Source organism: Rana temporaria, chromosome 10 (genome assembly GCF_905171775.1).
Source record: "Rana temporaria chromosome 10, aRanTem1.1, whole genome shotgun sequence".
NCBI lineage: Eukaryota > Metazoa > Chordata > Amphibia > Anura > Ranidae > Rana > Rana temporaria.
Window position 1 is genome coordinate 58,289,960 of NC_053498.1, and position 18,604 is coordinate 58,308,563.

The 18,604-nt window shown below is 42.9% G+C and overlaps 1 protein-coding gene across 4 annotated transcripts in view; it reads left to right on the top strand.

Moving 5' to 3' along the window:
* The window catches only part of PCSK7 (proprotein convertase subtilisin/kexin type 7), a 119,878-nt gene that overhangs the window by 53,062 nt on the left and 48,212 nt on the right, over window positions 1–18,604 (top strand). For all 4 annotated transcript variants that reach the window (XM_040327650.1, XM_040327651.1, XM_040327654.1 and 1 more), the window contains exons 8-11: window positions 750–850; window positions 4,349–4,516; window positions 7,721–7,828; window positions 11,524–11,626. In XM_040327650.1, coding sequence (XP_040183584.1) covers window positions 750–850; window positions 4,349–4,516; window positions 7,721–7,828; window positions 11,524–11,626 — 480 coding nt within the window. The remainder of the gene's footprint in view (window positions 1–749; window positions 851–4,348; window positions 4,517–7,720; window positions 7,829–11,523; window positions 11,627–18,604) is intronic.

An 18,604-nucleotide genomic window follows, 5' to 3' on the forward strand; every position in this document is an offset into this window, starting at 1 on the left:
GCTACTCACTGAAAATTAGTACAAAATGCGCTCATAAAAAGGGGAAGTCTAGTCACTGTAGATCGTCGGCCGATGATGGTGGCTTCTCTGGTGAAGATATTGTTGGTTGCTGTCCAGGAAAGAAGCGAGGCAGAGCACTGTGGGAACAGCGAATCCCGGAAGTACCTGTTCGGCGGCGTGCTTTAGGCCTGGAGCGCACACGGCTCTCGGCAACAGGAAGTGACGTCAGACAGGGGCTCGTAGTGATGACGCGTTTCAATGCTTTCGCATTTTCATCAGATCTAATGGAAGGAGGAGACTGGCATACTTATATATGCTCTGTAGACCAAGATGGGTCTGGAAAGCAAGGATAATGGGCAGTCATTTTAAAAAAAAAAAGAAAGGAAACATACTGAGCCTTGCATAACATACACTTAAAGAGCAACAACTCGAAATACCAAGAAATGGCCATAACGGACAAAAATACAATAATACAAAAGTGCAAATAAATTTTATGTTTTAATTTATAATAAAATATGTGTCAACAATGCCAAAGTCCTCTCTTCCTTTTTTGAGAATATTGGTTGTGTCTAATGGTTGATGAACACCTGAAGTACTTTTTGGTGTCGTTTTCAAATACAAAATCACGTTCAGACTGTACACAAATGAAGGCTTTGGTATCATTCACTTTGTGAAATATGATTTTTGGTACTTGTGTATTACAAATGTGTATGGAGTATGTATGTAATGTGTAATGTATATTTTAACAGGTGCTGTTAATGAAGCTGGTAAAATGCCTTTCTATGCAGAAGAGTGTGCTTCAATGTTGGCAGTGACCTTCAGCAGTGGGGACAGGCAGATGAGGAGTATTGTAAGTTGTCAAAACTATTTTAGCATTTCCTGCTGCTTTTAGATCTTGTATCCTCGCAATGTCTAACTAGATATCTCACCTTCTTGAATTGGTCCAATTTGTGTTTTGTTCTCACCTCTGCATTATAAGTTGCCCATGGTTTGTCTTAAAGGGGCATTTGCGAAGAGAATACAAATTCCTTATTTCATTATCTGTCATAAATTGGTTAGTACAGTTGTATAGACCATGCTGTAAATCATATTTCTTAATTGTACCTCACAGGACACAGGGGAACTATTTTTTAAACCATTGAGTTATGACCCATCTCTGGGTAATTGGACTCCGGCAAATAGCAAAGCCCTACATCATCCCCACCATTTTTTATTTTTTTTTGTACAGTAATGGATCTGTCTCGTTTTGCTCTATCTAAGCAGAACCTTTCTGTGTTTGTCTGCTGAGCCTCCATGCTCTATAGCAGCAGCAATTTTCCAGTTTACTTGCAGATTACTATTCCCAGAAGAATTGTACCTGGACCCTGGTGGAGAAAAATAGAAAAGTTAATACTGAAACTGGACCCTGCATATAGCATTCACCTTGCAGGTGGTTGCATTCCACGAGTTAGCTGCCATGCAGCTGAAAGAGACCCAGTCCCTGAAGACCCTGCAGGATATGCCTGACTAGGAGAGGTGAAAATGTAACTGTTTTGTCCCCAGGAAGACTAAACTCCCACATTCTTGTTGGAGTCCGTTTTCCTTGCACAAACTAGTTTTTTGGGCAACAGACCCTTTCTGGCTTTGAATCCGCATCTGGTTTTTCACCCACTCGTTCAGAAGCTCCTTTGTCGGGTATCTTTGTGTCCAAGGAGGAATTTATGGCTGCCTTTTCCACTGTACTGGAACAATTGTCAGATAGCTGTAAGGTTGAAAAAAATGATAAAGGGTCCAGGTCCCCATCCCTACAGGAGCTGCCTTGTGATATTTCCCTCCCACCCTTTATATAAGATTAGAAAGGAAGGAGAGGTGGAAGAGGAAACATCCAAAAAAGTGGACTAAAAAAAAACAGCTTCCCCAAAAAAAGTGTGCATTTCAAGCTGTGGACCCTGTGTCTTATGTCTAAAAGACTTGCACTACTACCAGTGAACAATTTACTGGTGTTTGAGGACCCTGCCAGTAGGAAAGTTGGGTCTGTCCTCAGGGGTTCTTTTCCTTGGTAAGTGTGACCATCCAACCTGCTGTTGCTTTTGTAGGCGTTTTTTTAGGCTTTGTTGGTTTGTGCAAGGTGCATGGCTAAAGAACCTGGGGATATTAAGTCAAGTGCTTCAGATAGAAAGCACTTTAAGGTCTTTCCTGAAGCATTACGCTTCTGTGTGGACAGGTTGGGAAGTTCTCCCTGACTACTCTCTTGCATGGAACTTTGGTTCACATATGTCAAGTGCTATGGCTATAATGCTGGTCAGTGGCGCTCCCTTGCAAGAAATACACTGCTCAGCATAAATGAGTACATTCTTTTTTTGAAAAGTAAGATTTTAATCAATATCTCAATGAACACATAAACAATTTCCAAACTTTTGACAAAAGTGAGTTTTATAGAACATTTGTTTAACTCCATTACATGAAAGTAAGGTTAATAATATAACTTGGATTAAAAAATCTTCAGTTTTACTCAATTTAGTTGATGCAAAAATTAATACATCCCACAACCAAAAAAATGTCATCTAGTATTTTGTATGACCTTCATGATTTGTAGAGTTGTCCCGATACTGAGCATTTGCGCGAGTACTTGTACTTGCGCAAATGCTCCCGATGCCTGACCCGATACTTTTTTTTTTTTTTTTCGAGTGCGGGTGGAGAGGGGGCGGAGAGCGGAGCAGATCAGTCCTTATATGGAGGAGAGGAGAGCTGCTGCCGCCTATTCCCCTAAGACAAAGCCAAGTCCCCCCCCCCCCGCTGCTGCCGACATCTAGTTAATTTGCGCTTGGGGAACACAACAGTTTTCATTTGAATAGCTGTGTGTTCCCCGCCGCGCCTCATGTATAGACACTCCCCCTTGCCCAGAAACTTTGATAGACAGATCACCCGTCCCAGGATTGGACGGGTGATCTGTCTATCAAAGTGCCTGGGCAAGGGGAGTGTCTATACATGACGAGGCGCGGCGGGGGAACACACAGCTATTCAAATGAAAGCTGCTTTGTTCCCCCAGTGCTGATCAACTAGATGATCATGTCGGCAGCGGCGGAGGGGGGGGGACTTGGCTTCTCTTAGGGGACACAAGGCTGCATCGGGGACATGGCTGCATCGGGGACATGGCTGCATCGGGGACATGGCTGCATCGGGGACATGGCTGCATCGGGGACATGGCTGAATTTAGGGACAGGGCTGCATTTGGGGACACATGGCTGCATTTAAAAAAAAGTAACGGTAATCGGTATCGGCGAGTACATGGAAAAAAAGTATCGGTACTTGTACTCGGTCCTAAAAAAGTGTATCGGGACAACCCTAATGATTTGTAAGGATAACACCAAGTCTTCTAGTAATGAAATGAATAGTTACATAGTTAGATAGTATTTGAGGTTGAAAAAAGACAAGTCCAACCTGTTTTTGTGTGCTTTTATGTCAGTATTACATTGTATATCCCTGTATGTTGTGGTCATTTTGGTGCCTATGTAATAGTTTTTTTTAATTATCGATGCTCCCTGCTGAAACCACTGCCTGTGGAAGAGAATTCCACACCGTTTCCGCTTTTACAGTAAAGGTTAAACCAATTCTCTTCTAATTTTAGTTCATATCCGCGTGTCTTTTTAAATTCCCTTTCGCAGAAAAGTTTTATCCCTATTGTGGGGTCACCTGTCGAGTATTTGTGTATTGTGTATCCTATCACCTCTCAGGAGTCTCTTCTCCAGCGAGAATAAGTTCAGTGCTCGTAACCTTTCCTCATAACTAAGGTCCTCCAGTCCCTTTATTAGCTTTGTTGCCCTTCTTTGGACTCTCTTCAGTTCCAGCACATCCTTCCTGGGGACTGGTGCCCAGAACTGGACGGCATACTCGGGTACGGCCGGACCAGAGTCTTGTAGCGTGGGAGAATTATCGTTTTATCTCTGGAGTTAATTTCTTTTTTAATGCATGCCGATCTTTTTTGCTTTGCTTGCAGCAGCTTAACATTGCATGCTACTGCTGAGCCTATCCTCTACTAGGACCCCTAGGTTCTTCTCCATCCTAGATTCCTCCAGAGGTTATCCCCCTAGTGAGTATATTGCAGTCATATTTTTTTCGACCCAAATGCAATATATTTAAATTTTTCTACATTAAACCTCATTTGCCATGTAGTTGCCCACCACATTAATTTTGTTCAGATCTTCTTGTAAGGTTTCCACAAATCGCAGAGAAATGATTGTCCTGCTTAGCTTTGTATCGTCTAGCGGGCTTCAGCAGGCTTTCAACAAGCTTCCAGAAGTGCTGAAGCCTGCTGCTTGTTTTTAAAGTGGAATTTGACCAAAAAGCCCTTCTGTGTGTTTTTTTGCAGGTGACTTCAGACTGGGACTTGCAGAAAGGCACAGGTTGTACAGAAGGCCACACAGGAACTTCTGCAGCGGCTCCCATTGCTGCAGGAATGATTGCTCTGATGCTGCAGGTCCGATCTTGTCTGACATGGAGAGATGTCCAGCATATAATCGTATTTACTGCAACAAAGGTACAGTAAGGGTTATTCCTTTTTTTTTTTTAGACTAATTCAACCAAAGACTGACTTCGGGTTCCAGTGGTTTTCATTCATAGTTACCTTTTTACTTTGAAGCCAATCGCAGTAACCAGGCTAATGATTTCCAGGTAGTTAAATATTCACTAAAATTGTTCATTTCACTTTTAAATGCAACTGTTATAACTACCAGAATCCGCCCTACAAATAGCTTCCATAATCTCTTGCACTTTGAAGCACCTAGGGGCAGGCAGAGCTTGAGCAGGATCAATACTTTAAGCCAATTAGGCTGTACTACATTGTACAGTGCTGTCTGTGTACCACTGGAAGTTTCCTGGCAGAACAAGCAGACTTTCAAGAATACACTGCTTCTTTACTGCCCTGCTAGCTGGCAGAAGATGTGCCATATATGTAGGGCCGAAACAACTAATCGATTAATCGTCAACTAATCGATTATGAAATGAATCGCTTACTATTTTCATAATCGATTAATCGGCCAGTAACATAATGGGGTTAAAAAAACTAAAATTGGCCCTTTTATAGTACAAAAAATAAATCGCTACTGTAAATATCACTTTCACTGTCCCACAGTAAAAAAAATGAACCCCTTACAGTAGCGATTATTTGCTGTTTTTGTACTTATTTTTGTTTTTTTAACCCCATTATGTTACTAAACATCTCGGGCCTGGGGTCACACCTCTGTCTTTTGGTGCTTTTTGCAGAAACACACTACAGTTCATTTACATGTTTTCCTATGGGACACGTTCACATCCATGATTTTTTTTTATCAGCTATTTGGAAAGGGCAAGGACTTTTTAATGCAACGGTGCTATTTTTTTTTTTTTTTTTGTTCAATATACTTCAATGGAGAAGCTGCAGAAAATCATGTAATGTGTTTTTGCGGCAATTTGTGTTTTGTAATTTGCCCAAAAAAATGCTATTTTTATTTTTATTTTTTAAGGCTATTATCCGATTAATCAAAACAATAATCGACCAACTAATCGATTATGAAAATAATCGTTAGTTGCAGCCCTACTTATGATATGAAATTGCTTGGTTTTCCTCCCCATCAGTACTGTCAGATGGGGGGGAATTCCTCCCATGAAGATTGTTTTCTCCCAGTGGGGGTGGGGCGGGGGGGAGCCATCACAGCCGAGAAAACAGATTATTGCTTCTGGCTTTAGCCGCTGGCAATAATCACATGTTTAAAATCTGACATGCTGGTTGTACCCAAGTCGATTTGATGGCTCGACTTGGGTACAATCAGCCTGTCCATAGATGGTTTAAATCCCGGCTGGTCCCCGCTGAACCAGCTGAGTTTCAAACCATCCATGGTTGGATTTAGACTTAAAGCGGATGTGCCACTAAAAAAATATATTAAAAGCCAGCAGCTACAAATACTGCAGCTGCTGACTTTTAATATAAGGACACTTACCTGTCCTGGAGTCCAGCGCCGTCCGCAGCAGATGACGAGCGATCACTCGTCACCCTGCTGCTCCCCCCTCCATCCACGGTGAGGGAACCAGGAAGTGAAGCGCTGCGGCTTCACTGCCCGGTTCCCTACGGCGCATGCGCGAGTCGCGCTGCGCCCGCCGATTGGCTCTCGCTGTGTGCTGGGAGCCGAGTGTTCCCAGCATACAACGTGGGACGGACGGGATGCCAGGAAAAAAAACGTCCTTTGCCCGTATCGTGTGGCCGGAAGTGGGTGCAAATACCTGTCTGTAGACAGGTATCTGCACCCCCCTCCCCCCTGAAAGGTGTCAAATGTGACACCGGAGGGGGGGGAGGGTGCCAATCAGCGCGACTTCACTTTAGGGTGGAGATCCGCTTTAACTGCTATGAAGATCCATGACCTGCTGACACTGTCTGGTAGGATAGAGTTGGAAATTTGGCTTCTGTCACATTTTTTGTTTCTGTTCATGAGCCTGTTTGGGTACACTTCATCTTATTTCCTGTCCCTGTGACAGCGGGACCAGTAAGGGGAACAGTTGTCACTGGAGCGTGACAATGCAGGCTGCAAGTTTTAACCCTTGTCCATTGTATTATAAAAAGTTCTGTCTGTCTATTGAGTTACAGGAAGTACGTGGGAATCTCCCTAATGGGGTCACAGGGGTTTTAGCCCTTACCCTGCTGTGTCCAAAAGTAAAAACATATATTTGCCCTAAGTTGGGCTATAATTGAATTCTCATTGGTCGCTGGAGTGATATGGGATCTGACTTGTGAGAGCATAAGTTGCATGACATGTCAAATGAAGCGTTTCCCTATGAAACCCGTCTTGTCAGATTAAGTTGGACTGACGTTGCAGGGCAAAGTCGGATCGGAAGTCGCGCCACTTTCATGTCAGAGCAGTGTGAGCCTGGGCTAAAGCTGAACACCACACAAATTGCTAAATACATACATAAAATACATCATATATGGGAGCTGTTTTACCTAGCAGGGAGGGAAGTCTCCTCTGTTATCTTTTTTTTTTTTTGCTACCTTTTCACATTCACTTACAGCTATAATTCACACCCTGTAACTGGATAATGAAAGGAGAAGCAGCACACTTATGATCTTATCAATCTGCTTTTGTCACCTATCGGCATACTACTTTCACTGCAATACACCTGATTGGCGCCTTCTCCCTCCCCTTCACTAAGAATTGTTGTAGAGTAGACTGCAAGAGGCTTGATACCAAGTCAACTTCAAAGTACTTACACTACTTGCATTAAAAAATACCTTTTAGGACTGTAGTTTTGTTTTAAAAAGATGCATTATTTAGTTCCTTTCATATCTGCCTGGAGTTTTGCTTTAAGATGAAGAAGTTGATTTTTCTCTACTTTTAAAGTAAACCCTGACATTTACCCAGTGAAGTGAAAAGCCTCAGATGATACACAGGAATGAAACAGGGAGGAATCGCACCCCCCCCCCCTCCACATAGGTAGAGGAACAAATAAACGTTCATAGCTGCAGTCTGAATAGACAAGCTCTCTGCTTATCTATCTCTTAGTTCCCTCCCCGACACAAATTTCCAGCTGCTTTTATCTTGGGTGTCAGAGAACCTGTCAGATGTTTTCATGCTGATAACAGAGGAACAGAGCAGCAGAAAGACATGGCACTTAGAGCTTTGAATAGAGTTAAGTAAACACTACATATATTTGCCTAGGTCAGATTTCATGACCAACCACTTTAACTGTTTCATTTTGTGGTTTATCTCTGCAGTATGAAGACCGTTTTGCAGCATGGGAAACCAATGGAGCGGGGTTCAGTCACAGTCATCAACATGGTTTTGGCTTGTTAAATGCCTGGCGTCTCACCAATGCTGCCAAGGTGACTCTAGCATTATAAGCAGTTTAATCTTTTGTCATTTGCTTACGCAGAGATGTATAGTAGGTACTGAGAGTTGCATCCAGTAAAAAATTTACCTTAATTTAGTTTTCTCCTTTGTCATTATCCATAAGCTTTTTAAAGACATCCTTTGCTGATAAAAATATGGGAACTGCTATACTGACCTGAAACAAGCATATGGTCAAAAAAATCAGAACTTCTGATCTATGTTTCTTGTTCTTGGAGAGTGACTTGATAGCACTTGATTATCGTGACAGCCATGTAATGAGCATTTTCAGGCATGATCAGCAACAGCAGCCAATATATTTCTTTCAGCACCGGTTTCTTTTTCTTCTTCTAAAAAAAAAAAAAAAAGTTTTGGCGATGCACCAAAATTTCTGCGGCCGAAAATTGCGTTTTGCTGATAAGAGAAAAGGGTGCAGATAATGGTGGCAAAACCGCATGTGTTTTTTTTCTCAATGATTTCACTGCGATTTTGTCACAATTTTTGAGGCTTATTTACCATTTTACTATGCTTATGGCATGTTTTTTTTTTTCATAGGTCATGTGAATCAAAAACTTAACACGAGTGCCTTATTGCTGCGTTTTTCAATGCATTTCAACAGGGAGGTGCGTCTTTGGTGCATTTGTTTTTTTAAACTGACCAAACATGCAGCAAGCAGGATTTTTAACAACAAATTGGTAGCGCACCAAACCAGTGTAAAGACAAACATAGAATTACATAAAAGGGATACATTTTTCTTTTCTTTCACTCATGGTTAGTGCTTGGCTGAATCCATTTATTATCTATTAACTGTGTTTACTCTTTTTTAAATCATAATCACAACAGAAACTACCCAAATGACCCTGATCAAAAGTTTACATATCCCAGTACTTAATACCGTGTATGGTCCCTTTTTAACATCAATGACAGCTTGAAGTCTTTTGTGGTATTTGTGGTTAAGGCTCTTTATCTTCTCAGATGGTAAAACGGCCCATTCCTCTTGGTAAAAAGCCTCCAGTTCCTGTAAGTTCTTGGGCTGTCTTGCATGAACTGCGGGTTTTGAGATTCCCCGAGAGTGGCTCAATGATATTGAGGTCAGGAGACTGAGATGGCCACTCCAGAACCTTCACTTTATTCTGCTGTAGCCAATGACGGGTTGACTTGGCCTTGTGTTTTGGATTATAGTCATGTTGGAATGTCCAAGTGCGTCCCATTTGTAGCTTCCTGGCTGATGAATGCAAATGTTCCTCCAGTATTTTTTGATAACATGCATTCATCTTGCCATCAATTTTGACCGAATTTCCTGTGCCTTTGTAGCTCACACATCCCCAAAACATCAGCGATCCACCTCCGTGTTTCACAGTAGGAATGGTGTACCTTTCATCCTAGGCCTTGTTGGCACTTCTCCAAATAAAGCATTTATGTCTGTGGCCAAAAAGGTTTCATCGCTCCAAATGACTTTGTGCCAGAAGGTTTGAGGCTCGTCTCTGTGCTGTTCGGCATATTGTAAGTGGGATACTTTGTGGCATTTGTGTAGTAATGGCTTTCTTCTGGTGACTCGACCATGCAGCCCATCTTTTTTCAAGTGCCTCTTTATTGTGCATATTGAAACAGCCACACTACACCTACACACTACACCTAATTTTCCACTTCTTGATTAGAGTTTGAACCAATGCCGAAACAACTAATCGATTAATCGACAACTATGAAATTAATCGATTACAATTTGCATAATCGATTAATCGGCCAGTAACATAATGTGGTTAAAAAAACTAAAATTAGCCCTTTTATAGTACAAAAAAGCAAATCGCTACTGTAAATATTACTTTCACTGTCCCACATTAAAAAAAAAAAATGAACCCCGATTATTTGCTCTTTTTGTACTTTTGTTTTTTTAACCCCATTATGTTACTAAACATCTCAGGCCTGGGTTCACACCTCTGTTTTTTGGTGCTTTTTGCAGAAACACTATACAGTTCATTTACATGTTTTCCTATGGGACACGTTCACATCCATGATTTTTTTTTCAGCTGCTGCATATTTGGAAAGGGCAAGGACTTCTTAACGCAAGACGGTGATATTTTTTATTTTGGTTCAATATACTTCAATAGAGAAGCTGCAGAAAAGCATGTAATGTGTTTTTGCGGCAATTTGTGTTTTGTAATCTGCCCAATAACTAATTGGCCAAAAAATAAATAAAAATGCAAATATTTTTTTTTTTAAGGCTATTATCTCAGGGGTCGACAAATCCCGGGCGCCAGGTCGCCATGGCGACTAGAAATAGGGTCCTGGCGACTTGGCTTGGAAGTTTTTTTTGGTGAGCTGGCACCATCTGGTGGTGAGCCGTTGGTATTACAAGTTATTACCACCAGATTTGTAAGCTGGCGCCATCTGGTGGTGGCCGTTGGTATTACAAGTTAAGCATTACAAGTTAAACAGCAATTCTAATGTAATTTTTCAATATTTTCACTGCCATCTTCTTCCCTCTAGCTAGAACCCCCAAACATTATATATATTTTTTATCCTAACACCCTAGAGAATAAAATGGCGATCGTTGCAATACTTTCTGTCATGCCGTATTTGCGCAGCGGTCTTGCAAGCGCACTTTTTTGGGGAAAAAATTACACTTTTTTTAATTAAAAAATAAGACAACAGTAAAGTTATCCCCATTTTTTTTTATATTATGAAAGATAATGTTACGTCGAGTAAATTGATACCCAACATGTCACGCTTCAAAATTACGTCCGCTCGTGGAATGGCGTCAAACTTTTACCCTTTAAAATCTCCATAGGCGACGTTTAAAAAAATCTACAGGTTGCATGTTTTGAGTTAGAGGAGGTCTAGGGCTACGATTATTGCTCTCGCTCTACCAATCGCGGCGATACCTTACATGTGTGGTTTGAACACCGTTTACATATGCGGTCGCTGCTCATGTATGTGTTCGCTTCTGCGCGCAAGCTCGTCGCGACGGGGCGCGTTTTCTGGCTCCTAACTTTTTTAGCTGGCGCCTAGATTCCAAGCAAATTTGTCAACCCCTGTATTATCTGATTAATCGAAACAATAATCGGCCAACGAATCGATTATGAAAATAATTGTTATTTGCAGCCCTAGTTTAAACACTGCTGATTGGCATTCTCAATACCTAGGATATCTTTTTATTTCCCTTTCCTGTTTACAGTTCAACTACCTTTTCCCACAAATCCTTTTAGCAACTCTTTTTGCTTCCCCCATGACTTAGAATCCAGAAACATCAGTGCAGCACTGGATGGAAGGGTCTGTCAGGAGTACAGAAACGTATTGATCTTTTATACACACACACTAATTACAAGCAAACAGATCACAGGTGAGGATGGTTAACTTTTTAATAGCCATTCAAACCTTTGTGTCAACTTGTGTGCATGTTATCAGGCCAAAATCACCAGGGTATGTAAACTTTTGATCAGGGAATATTTGGGTAGTTACTGTTTAAAAAAAAATGAATAACCATGAGTGAAAAAATGTTTTTGTGTTATTCATATTCTCTAAAAAATGGCCAAGAAATCATAAATTCTTCCAGGGTATGTAAACTTATGAGCACAACTGTCTGTCATTTTCGGTTTTGGTTTTTCGTGTGCACGTCCTGTAAAAAATAAGTAAGGTGCAGGTGTAGTGGTTAAAATCAACAAAAGACTGGATGTTTTCTTTTCATTTACAGATTTGGGAGTCTGTCCCCTATTTAGCGTCCTTTGTGAGTCCTTTGCTAAGAGAGAACAAGAACATTCCTCTAGTTCCCAACAGGCTGGAGTTAAGCTGGAATGGTGAGTCTGGACATGTGCAGCTTCATTAAATTTATCTGACGTCTGAACTGCCCCTGGCTACTTTCAGTGAAGTCTAGCTAATAGCTGGAATAGCTTTGATGTCTGTTGATTTTGTATTTTATTTATGTGTAGGTGTAGCATTCCTGCTATATAGATCTGTGCTTTGTTTTGAGTGGTAAGCACTATGTCCTATACTGCCCTCATCAAATCAGCCAAGAGCAAGTTGACATCCTATAAGCATGGCTCATAGGTTTGGATAAACCCTTAGGCTAGGTTCACTCTTATGCAAGGCCCCCCTCCCCCATCCAATTCGCATGACAGGAGAGTGTGCCCGGCTAGCAATGGAGCCGGTTCACCCACTTTGGGGCCACAGTCTGCATTTGGAAAGGGTCCTGTGGGTCTTTGGTTCTGATTCAGGTGCAAAATCGGACCAAAATTCAGATCCGATTCGCACCTGACTCGGTGAACGGGGATGCACCGGAACCCCTGCTGTGAGCCACAGCATGTGTGAACTAGGGTTGTCCCGATACCCCTTTTTTAGGACCGAGTACAAGTACCAATACTTTTTTTCATGTACTCGCCGATACCGAATACCGATTCTTTTTTTTTTTTTTTAAATGTGTCCCCTCAAATGCAGCCATGTCCCCCACAAATGCAGCCATGTCCCCAAAGAGAAAGCCAAGCCCCCCCCCCCCCCCCCGCCTTCCAATCCTGGGACGGGTGATCTGTCTATCAAAGTGCCTGGACAAGGGAGAGGGGCTATATATGACGAGGCACGGCGGGGGAACACACAGCTATTCAAATGAAAGCTGTATTGTTCCCCGTGCTGATCAACTAGGCGGGGGGGGGGCTTGGCTTTCTCTTTGAGGACTGCTCTGCTCCGCCCCCTCTCCGCCCGCTCGGGTATCGGGTGAAGCATCGGGAGCATTTGCGCGAGTACAAGTAATGCTCAGTATCAGTCCCAATACCGATACTAGTATCGTTATCGGGACAACCCTAGTGTGAACCCAGTCTTAATGTGGAGGGCAGATCCTGTTTGGACTGTGCTAAGTGCATCCAAGGTGAGGTGAAGCTTGTGTGGTCTGCACCACATAAAATTAAACATCTAATAGCTTTGCATAGCTGATTTCAAAAAAGTTGTGGAGCTGAGGGCAGATACACTTCAACATACATCAGATAGGCCTGTGGGTTCTTATAGATAATTATGAATTAGATCAGGGGTTGTCAACACTTCAGTTGCAATCTCCCCCTTCTATCATGGGCAGGTGACGGGTAGATCCCGTCATCTGCTTTCCAACCCTCTGAAGTGCTTTTCCCCCCACTTGCTCAGCGGCGCAGAGGCAGCATGCCTAGTGTACTGCGCTGATTCCTGCTGGCCCTCCTCGCCAGAAAAGCAGACAGCAGTGTGTCACATTGCCTGCTTGCTCAACATATGGGGGAAATCTCTGCTCTGCTTAACGCTATACACTACCTTGTTGACACCTATCCTGTGCTTTTGGGGGGGCAATAGACCAGAGGACAGGGATCTTTTAGGGCAGTCCATAAGGTGTGGTTGTGTCCAGCTGACCACCTGTCCTCTGCTCTGCTGACCCCTATCCCTTTGTACACTGCCCACCCCTATAATCTTCCCCACACACTGCCTACACCTGTACTCTGCTCTATAAGCTACTGACCCCAGTACACTGCCCTACATACTGCTAACAGTGGCAATAACCCAACCCAGCCAGACCTCAGAGCAGGCAGCCAGTCCAGAATGGGAATCGGCCAGGCCTGAAACTATTTGTGCTCAAGTCAACCTGCAGGACCAGTATTTCTACCTTCATGATGGACTCCTGCATCAGACTTGTCGATCAGTTACTCTCCAGATATGAAAAAAAAATTGTGAATGAAAGTGAATACCAATTTTCTCACTATAGCTAACTTTTTAAGATGGGCTAAATTTATGTTTCTCTTATCACCTTCCAGGAAGGCACACGAGAGATGATGGCTCCTCCCCACAGGAAACACAATCACTTAACAATTTAAAAGTCCCCACCCTTCCCCTTGATCCCCAGTATTGATTGTGTTTCTCCCGAACACATCGTCACGTTTGTTTTGTTTTAGAAACCTAGAGACCGGGGAGGGTCGAAGGTACCCCTGTTGAGACAGGTTTTAGGGAGGCCGGGGAGGGCTGAACTAACCTGTGAGCCTTTGGGTCCAAACTCACAGGTCGCCCCAGGCGTAGCACCAGCGCTCTAAGCTGCGGGGAGGCGAGCCATCGCTGAGTGCTGTAAACCGCCGCCTTTTGAAGCGCTCTCTAAAAGGAAGTGAGCTTTTGCCTCACAGCGCAACCCGGAAGGAACGCTTAGAGAGCTGCATGGGCGGCGGAAGGGTCGGCTTGCGGATAGCCCCTGCAAGAGGTACTAACAACCATGGACCCAGCCAAACCTCCTCATGGAACAGGAGGAGATGAAGGCATATGTGACTGCAAGCAGATCCAGGTCGGGGTGCAGTGAGTACAAATCCCCCTTGGAAAAGGAGGAGGGAAGGGGAGTGAGAGCTCCTGGATTTCAGGAGTCTGGGATCCTGGAGCCAGCCAGACAGGACTGGTTTTCTCACCTTACCCTTTCCCCTCCCCAGTACAAACCTGCAGTCCTGGGGGAGGACAAAGTAATATTATGCATATGTGTATATCTCTTGTCTGGCAGAAACCCCCCAGCGGATCCCAGGAGATCCCAAATAAATGGTCTCCTGCCGCTACAGGGTATAGCTCCTCTAAAAATAAATATGTGGGTCATAAGATAAACTCCCACTCAAAGTCCTTTTTCTTGCTAGGAATGCATTGATAACCTAGCAGAGAAAGGGACTCCTGCAATAATGGGGTATCTCTCATCTATACAGATGGAAAGACCGGCAACGGTTAAAACCTCCCACGAAACCGCCAGGCAGTCCGTAACCGAAGGTCTGACATAAGAGGAGCTTATCCCTAGAGAAAACATATCCTCCCAAGAAGGCCTCATCTGAATAGTATCTAGTGCCCTTCCCCCGCTTCCATTCATTCCCTTTAGTCCGGGTAGAGAAAGCAAAGGACAGGGAGGATATGAAAAGCAAAGCTGAACAGGACGTCCCTTCACCCTAGAGGGTCTGGATGGACTCCTGCGGGCAATACAGGCCTCTGAGGAGATTATAGGAATCCCTGAAGGATTAGGGCCAGCTGCCATGAATCTAACAGAATGGTGTTGTTAGAGGTTTTTTAGCCCCAAAAAACTTACCTCCTAAACTCTTAGGATAGGCCCGACAAGGGGGGCAGCTTAGTATATATATTACCCCTGTGGGGGTTGCTTATTGTCTGCAACATCTTCCCAGGTTCCAACCTATTACTTCCTCCTTACACTGCTGTTATGTTTATCAGTATGTAAGGGTTAATCTGAACCTCTGGTGGCTCAGGCAACAAACCAGTTAAGCAGCCATACAGGTGTCTGATTGCCTCCAGCCTAAAAGTTATGGTCACCTCTTCACGAGAGACCTAATTGATTTCTGAGTCTGTGCTCGTTTAGACCGTAGAGACTAGGACTCGCTCCCACCTGTGTGTGGACCAGCTACACCTACTCAGACCTATGCTATAGTAGGTTAGCAGCTACCACTACTGTGGTGTAATCAAACACCTCAGATTTCCATTAGTTGGAACTACCATGTTCCTCCACTGGGAGGAAGGATCAGTATCTGAGATTCAGGTTATGCCTAGGATAGGTTGTTGGCTGTCCGCACATCAGAAATACACAACAGTCTTTTATCTTGTGTCATTCTGATATATATGTATATGTATGTATGTATGTATGTATGTATGTATATATATATATATATATATATATATATATATATATATCCTATGACTCACCAAAAACTGATTAGGTAACGGTACGCTGTTCCTAGTCAAACGCTTAAACATTGAATGGTGGGTGACGCCTCTATTATATATCAGCACACTATCGGTATTCAGAAACGCACCACATTGAATTACTGTGGGTGAAATTTCTGTCGGATACATGACTGTATACTATTGCTCATCAGAAAAGTATGGCATTGATTTGTCGGTGACACCTCTATTCTATAACCGCACACACTATTGTTATTCAGAAACGCACCACATTGAATTACTGTAGGTGAAATTTCTGTCGGATACAGGACTGTATACTATTGCTCATCAGAAAAGTATGACATTGATTTGTCGGTGACACCTCTGTTATATTGTTATTTAGATACATACCATATTGATTTACTTTTTGGTAAATATTTCTGGAGGTTACATGTCTGTACACTATTGCTTATCAGAAACGCATGACGTTGAGTTACTGATAGCGACTTTTCTGCTGATTATATGACTGTACAATTTTTGCTAAACAGAAACGCATAACATTGTATTATTGGTTATGATATTTATGTATTCAGATATGCACTGCTTCAAGGTTTCCTTTTGCTAGTGGCATCTCTGTTGATTAGATGACCCGACAAGGTTGCCTTTAGTAACACACTGAGTTGTCGGCAACATTCTGTTGGTCATATAACTGTCCAAGTTTTTTCTAATCAAAATCATGCACAACTTTGTATTGTGGGTTCAATGACGGTTTAACATTACTATCCAGAAACGCACAGCATTGGTTTTTTGCTAGTAGCGTTTTTTCTATCGGGTATATGACTGTGTAGTGTTGGTAATCAGGAATATACAATGTTACTGTCTGTAACATCTGTTGTCCTATACCCTGTTGTTTATCTGTAATGCGTTAATACCACTCTCTGCTAGTTATGACTGCAGTTAGTATAGCAACAGCCATACACGGTTGAGGCCGCATATGTCCTTTTTTGTTGTCTGCATGCGTCTGCAACTCATGATCATCAGAAATATACTTTAGGTGCTAGTGTTATTTTCTGTTGATTTAGAGGACCGTACTGCGGTCAGAGTCGGGAATAGACAACACTAAATTTGTTCCTGTCATCCCGTCTTGACTCTATTACCTGGGATCGCTGCAAATAGAAAAAACACAGCAGTAGAAGGTGTCTGTGCCCTCTGCGTTTAATTACTCAGAAAAACACCATATTGGCTGGTGGCCTCTCTGTTGGATGCAGGACCTATAACCTATTAAGCATCAGAAGCTCACATTTGGAGCTTCTGTCCTTTCTCTGGGCTTAGGTTATATGGTATCTTACTACATATGAGAAATACACACCTAAGGTTGGTGGTGTCTTCTCTATCCTACAGGTGTCTGTATATCAGAAAACACAGCAGTGAAGGCTGGGGGTGTCTTCCTGTTTTGTGTTCCATGCTAAGTCTGAGCTTGCTACCCTTCGGAAATACAAGATTTATGACCTGTATATCAGAGATGCTTTGGTCACTTTATTTCAGACCTCATTTTCCAGGTACATGGAAGGAACAAGATTTATGATTACAGGCCTTTACTTCTAGGCATGCCAGAATTCCCTGGACCTTGGACCCAGTAGGGTTTTAGGACACTGGAAGGAGGTCATAAAATCACCTATCAGGTTTTTTCTTAGTAGAAAAGGGGTAACGCTTTTAGGAGCTGTTTGCTTAAAAATTCAGCATCAGAATATTCTGACTGTTTCTCCCGATCCGATAGGTTTATGGCTCGGTATATGTTCTTCATGTCACCCCCTTGGACGAACTGGATGTGAATAACCAATATTCGTCTTTTACTCCTACTATAGCATTTGTCCCTTATGGTAGGGATCTGTTTAACTTAACACTCCATTGGTGCTTGGAGTGAATCATGACCTCAAACACTGGATATTTACAGAATACTGTATTCGGTTGGCGTGTGGCACTCATGTGTTTACCCTGAGAATATAGGGTAAAAGGTGTCTGCGTGTTATACGCAGGGGGCGGTGAAAAGTTTTTTTCTTTCCCCGACACTTTTGTTTCTTTTCTGTTATATACCAATTAATGCAGTGGTTACTCGCAATTTAGTAACAGGCTCTTTTTCTGCGCAGTTTAATATATTGACTCGCAGAGTTATAAGGAGCCTGGGGTATATAGAACAATTTCACAGCCGACATGTCAGCATTCAGATGGGAAGAAACCCAGAAGTGGGGAATGACCAGGATGAGACCTACTTGCCAAACGCCTTGCAGTGCAGCCGTTTTTGACCGGTCTAGCAGTGTGCGTTGGAGACAGAATTTTGTCCACGCGTATTGGCGGGCGCATGAATGAGCCACGCCAAGGCATCCTGTGGTCCTGACACTGACCAATAAGTGTCCTCACTATGAAGTCGCATGCATTCCAATGAATGGAGGTGGACAGGTGGACTGAAGGGAGTGCAGGAGCACACCAAACGACTTGTTTAGTCACATACCTGTCCAGCCATTTGAATCAAGGGAATAAACTTCCCTTAAACCTAGTATCCTTGAGCGGGGTTATTCCTTGTTTCACCATGACTATGGCAAACAAAAAGGGGACCCACAAGGATTGTCCATCAGGAGACCTTTTTTCTTTCTAAACCATTCTCCTGAACAGACTAGTGGCTTAAAACCAGATGTTTTGTCTTGGTTGATCAAAGTAGGTCCTTGTTTCACAGAACAAATGTCTAGATGGTCCTATGCAGTAGTGGCAGACATTATCGACCACGATGGCTAGAATATTGGCACAGCCAACCTTTCTATCCTAAAAAATACTCAGGCTCTCAGAATGTTTTTTTCTTTAAGAGCACGTGCCACCTAGACCTTACATCCAAAGAGGAGACAAGGGCATAGGTGGAGCAGACCTGCAGGTCATTTACATGATCCAGCTAGGATACCTTCATCACACACTAGGGAGTGGAGGTGGTGAAATAAAATCAGATTCTGACATCTAGCAGAAGACCTTGCAGGCAAGGGTCCCACCCTAAAGTAGGCCTTTTTGGTTCCTTGATTATCCTCTCGTGTGCCGTCCTGGAAGGTGATAAGAGAAAACCTACGTTACTTACCGATAACGTTATTTCTATGAACCTT